This window comes from Gallus gallus, chromosome 2 (assembly GCF_016699485.2).
Source record: "Gallus gallus isolate bGalGal1 chromosome 2, bGalGal1.mat.broiler.GRCg7b, whole genome shotgun sequence".
Classification (NCBI taxonomy): Eukaryota; Metazoa; Chordata; class Aves; order Galliformes; family Phasianidae; genus Gallus; species Gallus gallus.
The window spans coordinates 26,702,117-26,717,256 of record NC_052533.1 but is presented as its reverse complement, the minus strand read 5'-3'; the positions used below and the strand labels follow the sequence as shown (position 1 = coordinate 26,717,256).

The 15,140-nt window shown below is 42.3% G+C and overlaps 1 protein-coding gene across 3 annotated transcripts; it reads right to left on the bottom strand.

Moving 5' to 3' along the window:
* Nucleotides 1–11,126: 11,126 nt before the first annotated feature.
* Nucleotides 11,127–14,595, bottom strand: ARL4A (ADP ribosylation factor like GTPase 4A). Of its 3 annotated transcripts, none has more exons than XM_025147366.3 (2): nucleotides 14,386–14,595; nucleotides 11,127–13,656 (listed from the first exon to the last, which is right to left on the bottom strand). In XM_025147366.3, the coding sequence occupies exon 2, from the start codon at nucleotides 13,576–13,578 to the stop codon at nucleotides 12,976–12,978; it is 603 nt and encodes a 200-aa protein (XP_025003134.1). In that variant the 5' UTR covers nucleotides 13,579–13,656; nucleotides 14,386–14,595; the 3' UTR covers nucleotides 11,127–12,975. The 3 variants fall into 3 exon arrangements, with proteins under 3 accessions (XP_025003134.1, XP_418690.1, XP_015137369.1); XM_418690.7 differs by lacking the exon at nucleotides 14,386–14,595 and adding an exon at nucleotides 13,894–14,004; XM_015281883.4 differs by lacking the exon at nucleotides 14,386–14,595 and adding an exon at nucleotides 13,955–14,004.
* Nucleotides 14,596–15,140: the final 545 nt, after the last annotated feature.

Here is a 15,140-nt window from a genome sequence, read left to right as displayed (position 1 = left end):
TGGGGGAAAAAAATGGATAATCTGGAAATTTTACTGAAACCAGATCAATTCACTGAAAGGCTTTTAATACAGCTGTATTAGCAATTGTACCAACACGACTGCAGGATGTAAGGTAATATTTTTTTTACCAAATACTTTATGCCATGAAGCTGTAGCAAAAAAAAAAAAAAGTTAAACATTATCATCTACCATTATCATCTATCATATACCTTCTACGTCATCTTATGAATCTAAGTCCAAGATCGCACTTTCAAAGAAATTCTAGTCTTAATACTGGAGAACAGCTTGACACATCATAATCCAAAGACTCAAGTAAGAACTTCAGAAACAAGTTATTTTTAAGGATTAAAAAAAAAAAAAAAAAAAGGAAATTCAAATACATTTTCAAAAAAAAAAAACCTGTAAAATTTGGCTACATGACTGCCTGTATGCAGTCAGTGTTCCCCTGGGATAAAGGGTATCCCATTGGTCTTCTTTCACTCCATCACAGTCAAAGAATTAAGGTGGAAAGAACAGTTTTTAAACAACTGTAATCCAAAAGAAAGTGTCTAATAGGAGACAATGAAGGATCGTACTGTAACAAGAACAGGTATTTGGTCTTGTTGAAGTTCATGTAATTGGCCTTAGCCCAGTGATCCAGCCTGTACAGATCTGTCTGTGTGGGTCTTTCTACCCCTAGGCAGAACAGTACTGATGACAACATGATGTCATCTGCAAATTTACTGAGGGTGCACTCAATCCCCTCATCTGGGTCATCAGTAAAGGTATTAAACAGGGCTGGCCCCAATACCGACAGCTGGGGAACACCACTCATGACTGGTAACCAGCTGGATTTAACTCCATTAACTCAATTTTTCCACATCCAGTCCATCAAGAGATGGATCGTATCACGGAACTGACACCAAGCACTAGGGTGCACACAAAAAGCAAAGCATCAGCACCTGTGACTGGCCACACTCACCTCCAAAACCACTAATCTTTGGAGGACAGCAACATTACTCTGCTTCTCTCTTCCCTTATGCAAAGGCCCATGTCAAAGTCACTAGAATCTCTTTCCCCAGTAGAGGTTTTATCAGAAGAGTAAAATATTTTCAAGTCCTCAAAGGTCAGACACAGCCCCTGGCTGCTCAGACAGAATTGTGACGGGGATGACATTTCTCCTCAGGCCCACAGACAGTAGCTCTAACACAGTCCCAGCCTCCTGGGGGATTAGCTCAAAGCAATGCTGCTGACCAACCACAGAAATGCAAGAAATGACTCTGAACCCATTGCCCGGTGTGGCTGCCAGACCAGGAGCTCTGGAGAAACTGTGCTACAGAAAACCACCAAGTAGAACAGTCCAATGGAAGACATACCTCAGTAATACACCTTGCACAAAAAACAACTCACTTGCACCGTCCTATGTAGTACCATTAGTCACAAACAAAACCCAGAGTGATGTTTACTACAGTTAGCTTAGTAGAGAGCAGTCAGCATGGCTTAGCAAACGGTTGAAAAGTTTCTGTAACTAAACATAGACCAGCACCTACCAACTAATTTTTACAAACTTTTTCAATAGATTTTTAAAGAATTTTTAAAACATTGCTGTGTTTTCTAGTAAACCACGTATTTTTTTCTTCCTTTGTTGACATATTTCCACACTTCAGCTCGTAACAGTCACAGCAAGCTCAAGAAAATTATCAAAGGCCCAGTGAACAAGATCACTGTGCATGTTAAAAGTAAGATGAGTGTTCACAAGATTTCTATCACAGAAACAAGAAAATTCCAAATATCTCTCCCAAAGATATATCCACATTGGTGTTATAATCCTATGTGGGAACAAGCTCCTATACCATTCTTCTCTTCCTTCTGAGGACTGAAAACTCATTGAATCACAGCAAACTCAGCACTGCTAAGTGGTTATGCCATGTCATATATTATTAATTCACTGCCACAGGCCCGAGAAACAATAGATAAACACTTTCTACAAATACCCATAGCAGAAGACAGAAAGCAAGCTGCCAGGCAATACACAGCTTTTCAGTAAATGTTTCAGTTCCAGCCTGTATTTCTTTCCAATCAAGGATTGATTCACACAAGACAGAGAGTCAACAGGATGTTTAGGGAAGCAGATAAAATCTCCTTTAGCATACACATACAGTTATTTTCTCACCACAGATAACTGATAGGAAGTCATAGCAGCTGGTCTCATATCACAGAGAGAAAAACTGCAGGAGTTACACCTTTGTTTTGCTTTCACAGGAGGATATGGTGATTTCAGGAATGCAGACCTCTCAGTCGTTCAGCATACCAACTTCCTTCTTAATACGAGGCAAAGTGAAGTCTAGCGCTTTTCCCAGACTACAAACATACACAATATGTACAATTTACTCATTCACAAAAAATTCCAAAGCTCTTAGAGCCATATGCCCAGATCTCTGCTTTCTAGGCCTCTTCCTTCCTCACCTACTCCTCCCAGCATTTTAGCTTCATTTCCTAAGGAAATCACTAATATGCAATTTCAGGGCATTGCCTATGATGGCCTTTAATTTCTTCAGCCAACAAAGAGTTTGACCATGTTAGATGCTTAAGGAAGCATTAAATCCTTACCATTTTCACAACACAAGGACAAACAAAACTTCTTTTCATGTTGCATTCTCGTGAGGTAGAAATAGGTCAGAGAAAACACGTGTCGTTTAATCATACCTTGTTAGGCAGAAAGGAAACTGAAGGCCGTCAGTCAGTTCACGATTGCTCTGCTCACATCACTCCTTGTTCACATCTTGCTTCTCTTCCCAGGCCACCTCCACTCTACCACACAGGCAACTTTCCTTTGGCAAGCCTCTTCCACTCTCTAACAACTAGACTGATTGCTCATAGACTTCTGATGGTCACATGGGCTGATTGCAACCCCCAGCACCTAAGAAAACAGGCACAGATGTTGCTAGACCAAATCATAGCATCAGGTGGTAGGTGAGGGTTTACTTGCATTAAAAAAATAATAATAATAAAATAAATAAATAATCTACTTTATTATCTAAAAGCTTTTATAGTTAGCAGGTTTGTTGCACAATTCTACAGCCTTATCTCACTCCCACGGAATGCAATGAAAAGTTACCTTTGCATACATGAGGAGCTCGACTGGAGCCATAAAACACCCTAAGAGGAAGTAATTTGGTTTACTGATTTCTCTAGTGAGAATATCTGGACTTTGAAATGTGGTATGCACATTGTGGTCAATAACAGCTCTTACTTCCATTTTTCTCAATGTATAGATACTACTTAACATATCAGTACTTACGTTTTCTTCCTATGAAAAGGGAATGATTTCACAGCATGCAGAAGGGCTGTGGTTAATTTCTTAAGAAGGACTGCAGTAGGCTCTCAGCTGCTGTAGATTGACACAGATTTCAAATGGCAGACACCTGCATTTTGCATCAAGGTAGCTCGCACAGATTAGGGGCTATCATTTGGGATATAAGTATAGACAGTTGGTGTAAAAGGCAGGTGTCTATATTTGAGTTAATCAGCTTATGCCTCTGTATAGCAGATAGACTCATATGGTTATTTTTCTGACCTACCTTAGATCCTACTCCTGAACTAGGATAAAGTATGCCCTAAACAAATACCTTTCTTCTTATAGACAGTGAATATATCTAGAGGTGAACAGATCAGACATGAATACCTAATTTTTAGAGGCTGAACACTGAATAAAATGAATCTTGATTGTTATGTCTGTGTTACACTGAAAAAAGCACAATGCTGCTAATAGAAAAGCATTAGGCATGTGGAAAGCTTTCCTTTGGGAGGTAAATAAGAAACCATGTGGAGTGGAAAGGTACACTAAGCTCAACCCAAAGCTCTCAAAGTGAGTATGGATTTTCTGACACAAAATAGATTTGCTGTAGCTAATCGTACTTTCAGTGGGAAGGCCATTTGAAAAGGAGGAAAGAAGAAAAAATATTGTTTCTGCTCTGTTCAGAATGGGCTGGGTGAAGTAAGGGTAGAGAGCACATCCAGAGTTCTGAGTGCATTGGTACTCCTGATGTGCAAGAGCTGCTTTGTGCAGGCACATATGCATGGCTTCACTGAGTGCAAGAGGAGGATAAAGCATTGCAGCTTCAAACAGACAGATTCTACATGCCCTGTGCAGGGGATAAGTGAATGCACAATGAAAAAGAAGTGATTTAGGTCAGAGCAGAGTAACCATTAATATGGGATCTTTGTGTTACTGCTACCTTTCTGGAAGAAAAAAAAATAAACAGCAAAGCCAAAACAAAACAAAAGCCACAAGCGTCTTATATGCAAAAAGATATTGTGCACAGACAAGTCATGCCCTTAGTGACCCTCATATAATCTCAGAGTTATACAGAAGGGGTAAACACAAATTAAAAGACTCACATCAGAGCCTTCTCTTAAGATTTATGTTTGTTTGTTCATTTAAAATAAACAAACAAATAAAAAAACAATCCAGCAGCTTGGAAATTTTGCAAACACAGGCTTTTCCACAGGACAGAAGAAACCCTGCATTTGATTTACATTATGTATCATTACTGCCTAGAAAATGTACTTGGATAATCACATGATTAGAGATTACATATGAAAGCAGCTAAGGATAGTCATATCCATGCTTCTATTCTCTGTGTATGGCCTGTCCTATAACTGCTGCTTCCTATGTATCACTGTGCTGACACTGATAGAGAACTCTGCTTGCTGTGCGTGAGATCTGCAAGCTCATGAGAGCTGACTTGCTGATACTAATGACTGCAATTTTTAACTTAAGAAGAATTTTCAAAGGTTTCCACTTGGAACAGTGAGTTCACGCCATTTCATTTCAATAAACAAAATTAACATTGAAAGGGAAAAGGCAGTGAAACACGGTGAGCCTATTTTTCATTTATTTACATTCACTTCTAATATATATTTTTATTTAATGTGGTAAAAGGCAAAGTTAATACTTGGTGCCAAGTTTCAGACAAGTATGAAATTTCAAGGCTTATTAGATTATTAAGCTCCTGAAACAAGGATTTATGATTGTAGAAGAAATGCTGACACAACCTGAACTCCGAGCAGTGGTAACGCCGCCACAATAGCAAGTCGTGAGAAGAGCCTGGATTACCTTGTCCTAGTAAAATGAAGGGTTTAAAACAGAGCAGAAAGTTCCAATCCATTATTTTTCTAGTGCTGTCATGTTTGCAGTCAGGTTTGGGTTCAAATGATGTGAAAACATGGATCTGTTTATATATTCTGGAGTTACACCCACAGAACAGAATCCTAGAGAAATTCTCGCAAACAGGGCCTGCAAGGGTACAAGTAGAAGAGCATGTAGGTGTGTGTGTGCCTACAGAGATTATGTATGTAATCAACACATTAAGCTCCATAGTGCTGAAAATAATAAATTGTTGTGAATGTGTAAGGGTGGAAAGTGCATTTCACATGGATTATCTGCCCTAGTTCCTGTTCTTATTTTTGGAAAGCAATCAGCTCTTCGTGAGAACTCAGCACCATGCTGAGCCACCCTGGGGCTTTTCATGGCCCAGCCCTTCACTTTGCATTATCATCTGCTAGCAGCCACATCCTGTGCAGACTGATTCATTACAGCAAAGAGAGGCAGACAGAGCAGGAGACCCTCTGAATCCCGAGGTCTGAAGTCACTGTGAGATACTTTCCTCACTGTACCGTGTAAAATAGGGCTACCTTTTCCAAGGAATTACCAGATGTTTTGTTACTGACTACTCCAAATGAAAGCTTACTTTAAGATAATACATTATTTAAGCTCAAGATCTCAGATAGAAAACTTTCATTCTCCTGCTCTGGAAGGCCTTACAGTTACTGCAATTTAATTCAAACATAAAGCCAAATATTTTTTTTACTACTTTTGCTTAACCACTATAGTCAAATGCAAACAAAAATTAGATAGAGATTATTGGCTTTATGAATATTTATTTACTGACGAATATGAAATCAATTATTATTTGCAGCTATGAGAATATTTTTTGTTTTCTCTGAAGCTGCAGCTCATGGAGTCAGACAATACAATACATTGAACTTACATTTTTAAACTCTCAAATGTATTATTATTGAAACAGCATGATTTCTTAACGTCCTGCTTCTGAACACACATTACAAGAAATTCAGAATCCAAATTACTGCTACACTCTTTCTGTTCTGTTATACCATGGTTCTTTAAGAGGAATAAAATGCCCTGAGCTCTCAGTGAGTGAGGGCACCAACCTGCAGCCCTGGCCACCAGCATTTACTCCAGGATTTTGCAAGTTGATGACCCAGGTTGAAGTATCTATTTTCAAGCTGCAGCATGCAGCTGAGTCTTCATATAGAATCTTTTCCAAAAGTTCCTATCCTGATTACAGCAAGAACAGGACATAGGGAAATGCTGTACATAAATTAGTTATGTGAGACAGTGGCAGAAATGCAGCTGCTGCACCATACTGCTGTCCCTGCCAGTCCTATTGCAGCACCAAGTGAGGGAAGCGTATTGATGCAGCAATAGGAGATCTGTCAAAAAGCATCAGTGTGGCCACAGTCTGAGAGTCCTCTTTATCTCCAGCCTAACATGAGTGATTACAGCTGAATTACAGAGGCTTTAAATGTACAAGTCAATTTTCTAAGCTAATTAAAATGAGGGAGGCTAGTAGTCCCAAGGTTAGCACAATTCAACTCCTACACAAAATCAAGTGTGATAGGAAAAAAAAAAAAAAAAAAAAGGATATATATCCCCAATTCAAATAGAAATTAATTAGGTGTAGTTCAGTGGAAATAGTAATAGTCCATATATTTTCATTTAACTTATGCCAATTATATATATAACAAGAACAAAGCAAGGATAAACTGTTTGCACTGACATTGTTACATGAATCTATGTTTCACAAAGAATCAAAATTGTCTTTGAGAAAACATGTTGACCCACAGAAGCACCTCAGATGGCCAGATAAAATATACATGATGGATATACATATATTCAGTATTACCATTTAAAACTGTGGAGATCTTATGCTGGCAGTCTGAGAACTGCATCTTGGAGATCACTATGAAACCAGTGCCCAGAAACACCAGTGGCCCACACATATGGCAATATCCAATAATTAGAAGGCCAGTGGAGTTCAGCTAATGTTAGAAACAAGGATATATTTAGAATTTTTCCTTCTGTTATCTTCATCCACATTAGGCCAGCTTTACTAAAAGACTGTTTTTAGCTAAACAAGTCAGAGGTGAACACTCTTTCCTGACCCTCTTGACCCACAAACTCATCCTTATGACACCCAACACAGAGACGCTCCGACATCAAAGCCTGCCAAAGCTTTCAGGGCAAATGACATTGGCACAGAAAGAGATGGAAATGCTGCAGTCTGAAAGAAATTATTTTTGTTTATCATTCATAAAATGGTAACAGGAGATAAGTGCCAGGACTGCAGGGCTAGTGGCTGTTCTAGACCACCTCATAGCACCAGGCTTCATGCCTTCACCTCGCCTGAACCAGACCCCTGCTGTTATTGGAAACGACCCCAGACACGGCAGCTGGTATGCCAGCCAGTGTCCCCACACCCACAGACCTACGCTCTGTCAGCCTGACCAGAGATGAATGAGTGATTAGGTGGCTTTCTTAAGCGAGGTATTGTTTCATTCAGTAATAGAAAAACTTCAGTGCATGGAAGAATAAAGATTTAGAATGAATTAAGCAGCCTAGAAGTATATGTTTCCCTTAGCTTTCAATGTCTTGAACAACTAGTGAAGTCCAACAGTTTCAAATACTCCCTTCCTACATGCCCCCAAGTTAACAACTGCACCCAGCCTCCCTTGGGATGGAATCCTGGGCAGGCTGATCTAGAGGGTGGCAACCCTGCCATGGCAGAGGGGTTGGAACTAAACAGTCTTTAAGGTCCCCTCCAACTTAAACCATTCTATGATATGATTCCCCTTTCTTTTCTAACATTCAGTATGTTGTCATCCTCAGATCTTCAGTCTGGAGGAGCAGCTGTGTAAATATAGCTGGAACTAAGAAGGGGTAATCCTGGTGGCTCAGGGATTAGCATCTTACCTTCCTGAGCCGTTTACAAGCAGGCACTTAGTCTGGAAGCACAGTCTGGCCTCTCTGCCTAGGTTCTCAGACGTTGGGCTTGCCTTTCAATAAATTCAACATATGAAAAGTGAACAAATGGGCAGTCAGTTTGGCCAGGCAGTGAGCAGGCCATACCTCACATCAGACACAGTGAAACAGGAGCTGACAAGGTAGGATGCTCCTAGTTTGCTGCTCCTGTCCTAGTTTGCTGCTCAGGATATTTTGCTCTCTTTTATTTATTGATTTTTTTTTTCTTTTTCCCAGTTAGGTCTTGGGAACTGCACTTTTACTTCATTACAGCTGATTTAAGAGGACTACCTAACACTTCAAAGAAGGGCAACCTAACAGCTGTGCACTACATCTTGATTGTGTTCTCAGATAGGAGGGAACAATGTAGCCCTTGTGGTAAGCCCAGGAATCACCCCGCTGTGAAGTTTGGCTGCATATTTCCCTTGTTTCAAAACACACACGGTTTATCCACAGTTCTGAAACACCGTACTGCTTCTAAAAGTAACCACAGCCAGCAAAATCCTGTGAGAGGGACAGGCCTTCACAACCATAGGTCAGTCAGGAATCTAACAAAATGCCTTCCTCATCATCCAGACTAAACACACACGAAACCACACCCACAGCTCCCCAGACATCCCTTCCTGCAGCAACAGCAGTGGCTTTGGTTCAGGAACATGAGGCTGCTGGCTCCCAGAGCATGGCCGTGAGTTGTGACCCTCTCAGATGAGTCACACCACAGTGACAACAATGCTCCAAAAAGCACTCAGCCATTCCTAATTTCCCCCTCAAAACAAGCCAAAGGAACATAGCATTATGAGCAGGCACTTATTAACCTCCCTGAACTAAGCCTGCATGCTACCTATGTATGGTATACTCAGACTGCCTACATTTTTCACACTCTCCCGTATGAATTCCTTCTTTATAGTATCAATGCAGTATCCAGATTCTCCTTAGAAGCCACAAATTGCACTCTATTCAACAAAGTTTCAGCCAGCTGCTAATTAACACCCTGCTCTCATAAACAACCGACCTAAGACACAGGCAGATGCTGTCACACAGCCCTGTTGGGACACAGAAGGATTCATCAGCTGCTGACAGCTGCTTGCCATTCTGTGAGCACCCCAGCACAGCCAGGGGCTGCACCAGGGAGCATCTAACCAAGGCAGCTCGTGGAGCAGGGGGTGAGCACTGCTCGCCACTTGGAAAGGATCAACTGGGTCTCAACAAGAGGTGAAAATTCAGAGAGAAACTTTTCATCCATCACCTGGCTGGATAAAACAGTATCTGTATTTTTCAAATGTAAACACGCATTCAGTCCAACTTACTTTGGTTGAAAGAATTGGAAGTCATTATACAGCTATGGAGCTAGAAAACAGAGACCAGACCCTGAAGATCAGCCAACTTTAAACGATTTTATATCCACATACAGCTGAGGCAATGGCATAACGACCTTTGTAATTCCACGACGGCAGCATTAAGATAAAGAGCTTATGGCTTATTTCTAACAGTGCTGCACCAACCTAAATGCAATCCCATGCCTTCTGGAAGCAGAGGCAGAATCAGGCATTTACCATAGCCAGTACCTTGAAGAAAAGAGTATTATTTGAAGCATATTTTAGCAACACTTAGCATTTGGCATAACTCCAGCACAAAATGTAACAAAATTACATCTACTTGTTCCCTCAAAGGTTTTCTTACACACACCAGTAACGTGTTAAATGCTCTATTGCAATTACTGCTTTGTTCATGACAGGTAACTTTGTCATTGTAATGCAGAACACAATTTTGGAGGTGCCACTACGGTCACATTTGAATGCTTTACTCAGGAGTTACTGTAATATCACAGCCAAATAGTTCTAGTACAGATACAGGTGTATCTTCGATGTAACTCACCCCCTACTTGCTGTTTTCCCCTCCAAAGCCAGTGCCAAACACTGACAAAATAACAAGCAAGTCACTCAAAGAACACAGTTCTCCACCTTCTCCGACCACTTCCCCCAAAGAAGAGTGCTGGGTAAAGATCAGTCATGTCTTCGTAGTTAAAAATCATGTACTGAAGCTTTTATACATACAGGAGTTCAAGGACACTGTCACTGGTCAAAGACTAGCATGTTCAATACGCAGAACAAAATACGATTAGCTTTTTTGGAGAAGCGTGCCTTTTCAACAATTCCCAGTAGAAACTAAATGAACATTTGAAATAATGGTTACTTTGTATTTTATAGTTTGCATCCTGGGTACAAAAAACCAACCAACCAACCAAACAAACAAAAAAAACAACAAAAAAAACCACCACCAATCAAACCAACCTGTCACATCAGCTTCCTTAACCTAATAGTGCTATGCACATGATAGGAAGAAAAGCATTAGCTAGATGATACCATTATGTCCTAGATTCACAGGGCTAAAGAAAAAGCATCTCTTTCTCAAGATGAACTGTTAGCAACCTACATTTTGATGTAATATCAGTGATGTGAAAGAACTATGAGACAGGTTTGGACATTCTTATTTTAACTTCAATTTTGATTTGTATGTTTCTAAATGAGATGCGTCCTGACTTCATTAGAGGCCTAAAACTAATTAGAAACTTCAATTTTGCCACATTCTGCTCCCCGCCATGGAATCTGAGGAGAAAATTCACCCAAGGTTTACGTATATGTAAATCCTTCGGACAGCTTCAGATATCTGAGCTTGAAAATACAAAAATCAGTACAATCTGTGCATACACAATAAATGCCCAACATTATCTGTCCAATACTATACATAACACAAGATAGGTTCACATATATAAAGGCTTTTTACAAACTATGCAAGACCTATCACTTCAGAAAGAAGCTAGCATCGTTAATATTTCCTCTATGAGCATAGAGATACACCACTGATTTAAAGGCATTAATGAAGTACCTACAGTTGATAACACTGGGACATTTTTGATGCTTGCCACATTTCTAAGATTTTGGTTTTCAACGGGAATGGTTCTATTGTTAATAGGATCAATATGTGCACAGAGGTTGAGGAGAATATATCACTCCAGCACAAGTCAGACACCTTCTCTGTAGACTTGTTTTGAATTGTTTATTGAGGTTTAAGAAGTCATCCACATTTCTATAAATATAGACATTACTTGAGTAAGTGACTTACAATGTCACCAGTGCAGGTACATATATAACCAACATACAAAAGCTCCACTGGAAGCTACTTCAGTTTATTCAAAAAGGACCAAGATATCATTAAAAAAAAAAAAAACAGCTGTCACTTTCATTTATTGAAGACACTAAAGTGCATTTTTGGTTACCTCCTGGACAAACAGCTGCTGGTTAAAAAATTTGATTTTTTTTTCCCTAAAACATATTTAAGTTACTTTGATTGACATTCAGGTTTGTAGCCGTCATCCTCCTGATACATGGCAGCAGGTAAGAAAGTATTATTACGTTGCTGGTTGAGTAAGAGGAGGACATAGATTTTTTTTTTTAATGTTTCCAACAAAAGTTTAAAGAGAATCTAACATTCTGATGAATTTTTACAGCACCACTAAAGTTAGTCCTAAAAATCCAGGCTCTGTTTTAGCCCTTTTAGTTGCTAACCAAGTATCTAAAGAGTCACTTGAAGCTCTGTACCAGTAAGAAAAACTACCCTCCCTCTTCTGTCAAGCACTATCCTGCCCAGTTAACACTGTTTGCACACTCTGTAAACAAGAACAGCTTAAAGCATAATTAAAGCAGAACACAGGCCCATCTTGAAAATCTTCTTCCCCCACTCCCTCCCTCCCAGTAGTGTCAAATGTTTTGAGTGTATAAAGCATTATTACATTCCTAACCACAAAATACTTTAATAAGAGTCACAATAAAAAAAAAAAAGCATACATTGAAGTGACATAGCAATACCACTTTAATTAAATGGGGTATTTTGAGGAGATACAAGAAGTGCTCTGCTAAGTTTAACTTAATCTTTACTTCATTATGATTTATTTTTATTGCCAAAAAAGACACTAACAGAGCAAACATGTTGCGATTGCTAGAACCACAACAGCCTAAGTTGTTCTTTACAGCTTCTTTACTGCAATTAATTTACTTTTAATTGGATAGATCGAGGACATAATACTCATCATTCAAAAATAAATTACTAATTCTGAGTATTAGCTTAAACCTGATTTAATGTATAAGGATGAATGGCTACTTCTAAAAATTAAAAAGCCTTACATATGAAAAACATGCTATATGTTGGGAAATCACTTTTCCATGCTCCAACGTGCTGTTTACGTTTTTTAACTTGTCAAAAAGTCTCTTCTATCAGTTGAAAAACCCACAGCACCTAAGCTTCAAGTATTTGAACTGAACGTGAGTCAATTTCAAAAAGTGCCAAATTAAAAAAAAAAAACCCACCCTACACATGTAGCCAAGCTTCCATAGAAATCCCCAAACAAGATAAAAAACAGCCTCTTGACATAATGGGTTACTAGCTTCATACATGTTTTTAAAGCTGTATAATGTTCACCTAAACACTCCACTTACGAGCATTAGAAGTTTAAAAACACAGAACACCTTCAATGCAAATCGCTTGCGGAGGCACCCTCAAACGTAGGAGTACAACACTAAGCAGAAAACCCTCATCTTATTTGGCTATTTAGACATCCATGTCACATATACCCACCCATCCATCCATTTCCTGATAGTATTACATCATCTATTAGGGCTTCTGAAATAATGCAGAGCCATATACTCAGAAGAGACTATTTAAAAAAAATAAAAGTTCCATGAGCACACTGCCTTCCACAAGGCAAGGTTGTGCAACTGATTGTTTAACGTAACTAAGCTTAACGGCATCCAAACAAGCAGGCCTGGGTTTGGAAGCTGTCTTACGTCAAATTTTGACCACGTAACTACTCTAAAACAGAAAGGTCAAAACAGAACTCATCTCTTCTTTTTCTGCTGCCTCAACATTTTCCTTCGCTTAATTATCATATCGTATAGTTTTTCCAGTCCCTCTTTGAGTCCATCTCCAATGATTGCACAGGTTGGCTGCAAATGCCAGGGAGTCGAAGAACTCAGCTCGCTCATCGCTAACATCTTCTCTATTTCAGAAAGAGAGAGAGAGTTTCTCAAGTCCTGCTTGTTAGCGACTATAAGGACAGGCACTCCTTGATTTTCAGATATCCGCGTGATTTTGTGAAGTTCAGTTTTGGCCTCCTCCATTCTCTCGACGTCGACAGAGTCCACCACAAACACAATACCATCGGTGCACCTCGTGTACGACTTCCACAGCGGCCGCAGCTTCTCCTGGCCGCCCACATCCCAGAAGTGGAACGTGACCGTTTTCGAGTTGCCCAGAGTCACTTTGATTTTCTCCGTATTAAATCCTTTCGTGGGGACGGTGTTGACGAACTCATTGAACTGCAGCCTGTACAGCACGGTCGTCTTCCCAGCGGAATCCAGCCCCAAGATCACAATATGGAAGCATTGGAAAGAAGGTAGGCTGGACAGGATCGGCGTCTGATCCGAGAGTCCATTCCCCATCGCCGGGCGGCGAGGTGACAGCGCGCTGCCGCTGCCACTACCACGGGCGGGGTCCAACGGCCGCGCTCGGCTCCGATCCTGCGGCGACAAACGCAGCGTTACCCCCGCCTGACCCGGCCCGGGGCTGCCGCCGCCACCGCCCAACCGCGGGCAGCGAAACCGTAACCGCTCCCCGCCCAGCCCGGTCCTACGGGCTCTGCAGCCCCGCAACGCTGCGGTGGCCGCTACCGACACTGCAGCGCGGCGGGCACCCGCATTCCCTGCCGCATGCCGCCGCTACCGCCGCCGCCCCCCAACCCTGTCCCTCCGGCCTACCGCTCGGCCCCGTCCCTCAGCGCGGCAAGGCTAAAGCCGCCAGCGCCTCCATGCCGCGCACCTCCGCGCCTCCACCACTGCCGCCGCCGCTACGACTCCCAAACCTCTGGCAGTAGAGCAGCGCCCAGCCCGCGCCTAGCCCCTCTCGCCCCGCCCCGCGCCCCTCATTGGTCTCTCCGTACGTCGGGGGCGGGGATAAAAGAGTGCTCCGCCTCGCCTATTGGCTGGCAGTTCCGGCCACTCATGGCGGACCCCGTTTCAGCACCCTCAGCCTACGCGCAGGGCGGTGAAGCGTTGGTGGCCTTTGCGGTCGCTCTGTACCCTCCACCCACAGTGCGCGGGCGGTGGCAGCAGTCTCGCCGCTTCTCCTGAGCCGCGTAAGCCCATGGGCTGAGGCTGCTGTCACTCAAGCGGGCGCCCCGCCCTAAGCAGTTGGGAAGCGGCTCGGTGGCGCCTCACAGCGCGCGGCCCGCTCCTCGCACCGCAACTCACCCTGCGCCGCCCGGGGGGAAGCCCGGCAGCAACGCTCGGCTCCGGTAGCCGCAAGGCGTCCTCGCAATGGGTGGGTGGGGTTGCAGTTCCGCTCCGCTCGCCTGGCCGTTGTGTCACCCCGCCCTGCCAGCGGCCTCTCCCGTGGCGCTGCGCGCCCCCCGTCGCCTAGCAACGTGCCGCACGCGCAGCCCCGCCACTCCGCTTTCCCCCAGCGGGGAGCCTCGCGGCGCTGCCCACGTGACCTTTCGCCCCGCCCCGCCCGCCATGTTGAGGCCGTGCTTTCCTCACGGCGCTGTGCCGTACCGTGCGGCAGGGGACGTTGGGAGTTCTGTCAGAGTCTCCGGGGAATGTGACCAGCGGTTCCCGGTTCTTTGATGTAGCTGCTAAAAAGGAGGAATGTTTAAGGATGTTCTGGCAGCTAAGTATTTCACCTTTGAAAACACTGCAGTTTATATTTTAAATGGCAACTATGATGTGTAAAAGAGCAAAGTTGTGATGCAGGACGTTGCATAGCATCAGAAATTCCACAGCATGGTGTAGACACACGTGGTTCAGTGGTATTAGCTTTTTAAAATACCCGTTAGAATCCTGTTTAAAATAGCTTATGGAGTGCAGGCAGAAAAGCATCAGTAGAACTCAGCCTACATTATTTCACGAACAGTGCTCAGTAATTTGAAGTTGCTGGAAGCCAGATAAAAACACCTTGTTAAGGAATATTACCACAAATAATGGATTTATTTGTAAATCCTGACCAC

Excerpts from the sequence above, each read along its gene's own strand:
- ARL4A (XM_025147366.3), bottom strand. The coding sequence starts at position 13,578 with ATGGGGAATGGACTCTCGGATCAGACGCCGATCCTGTCCAGCCTACCT.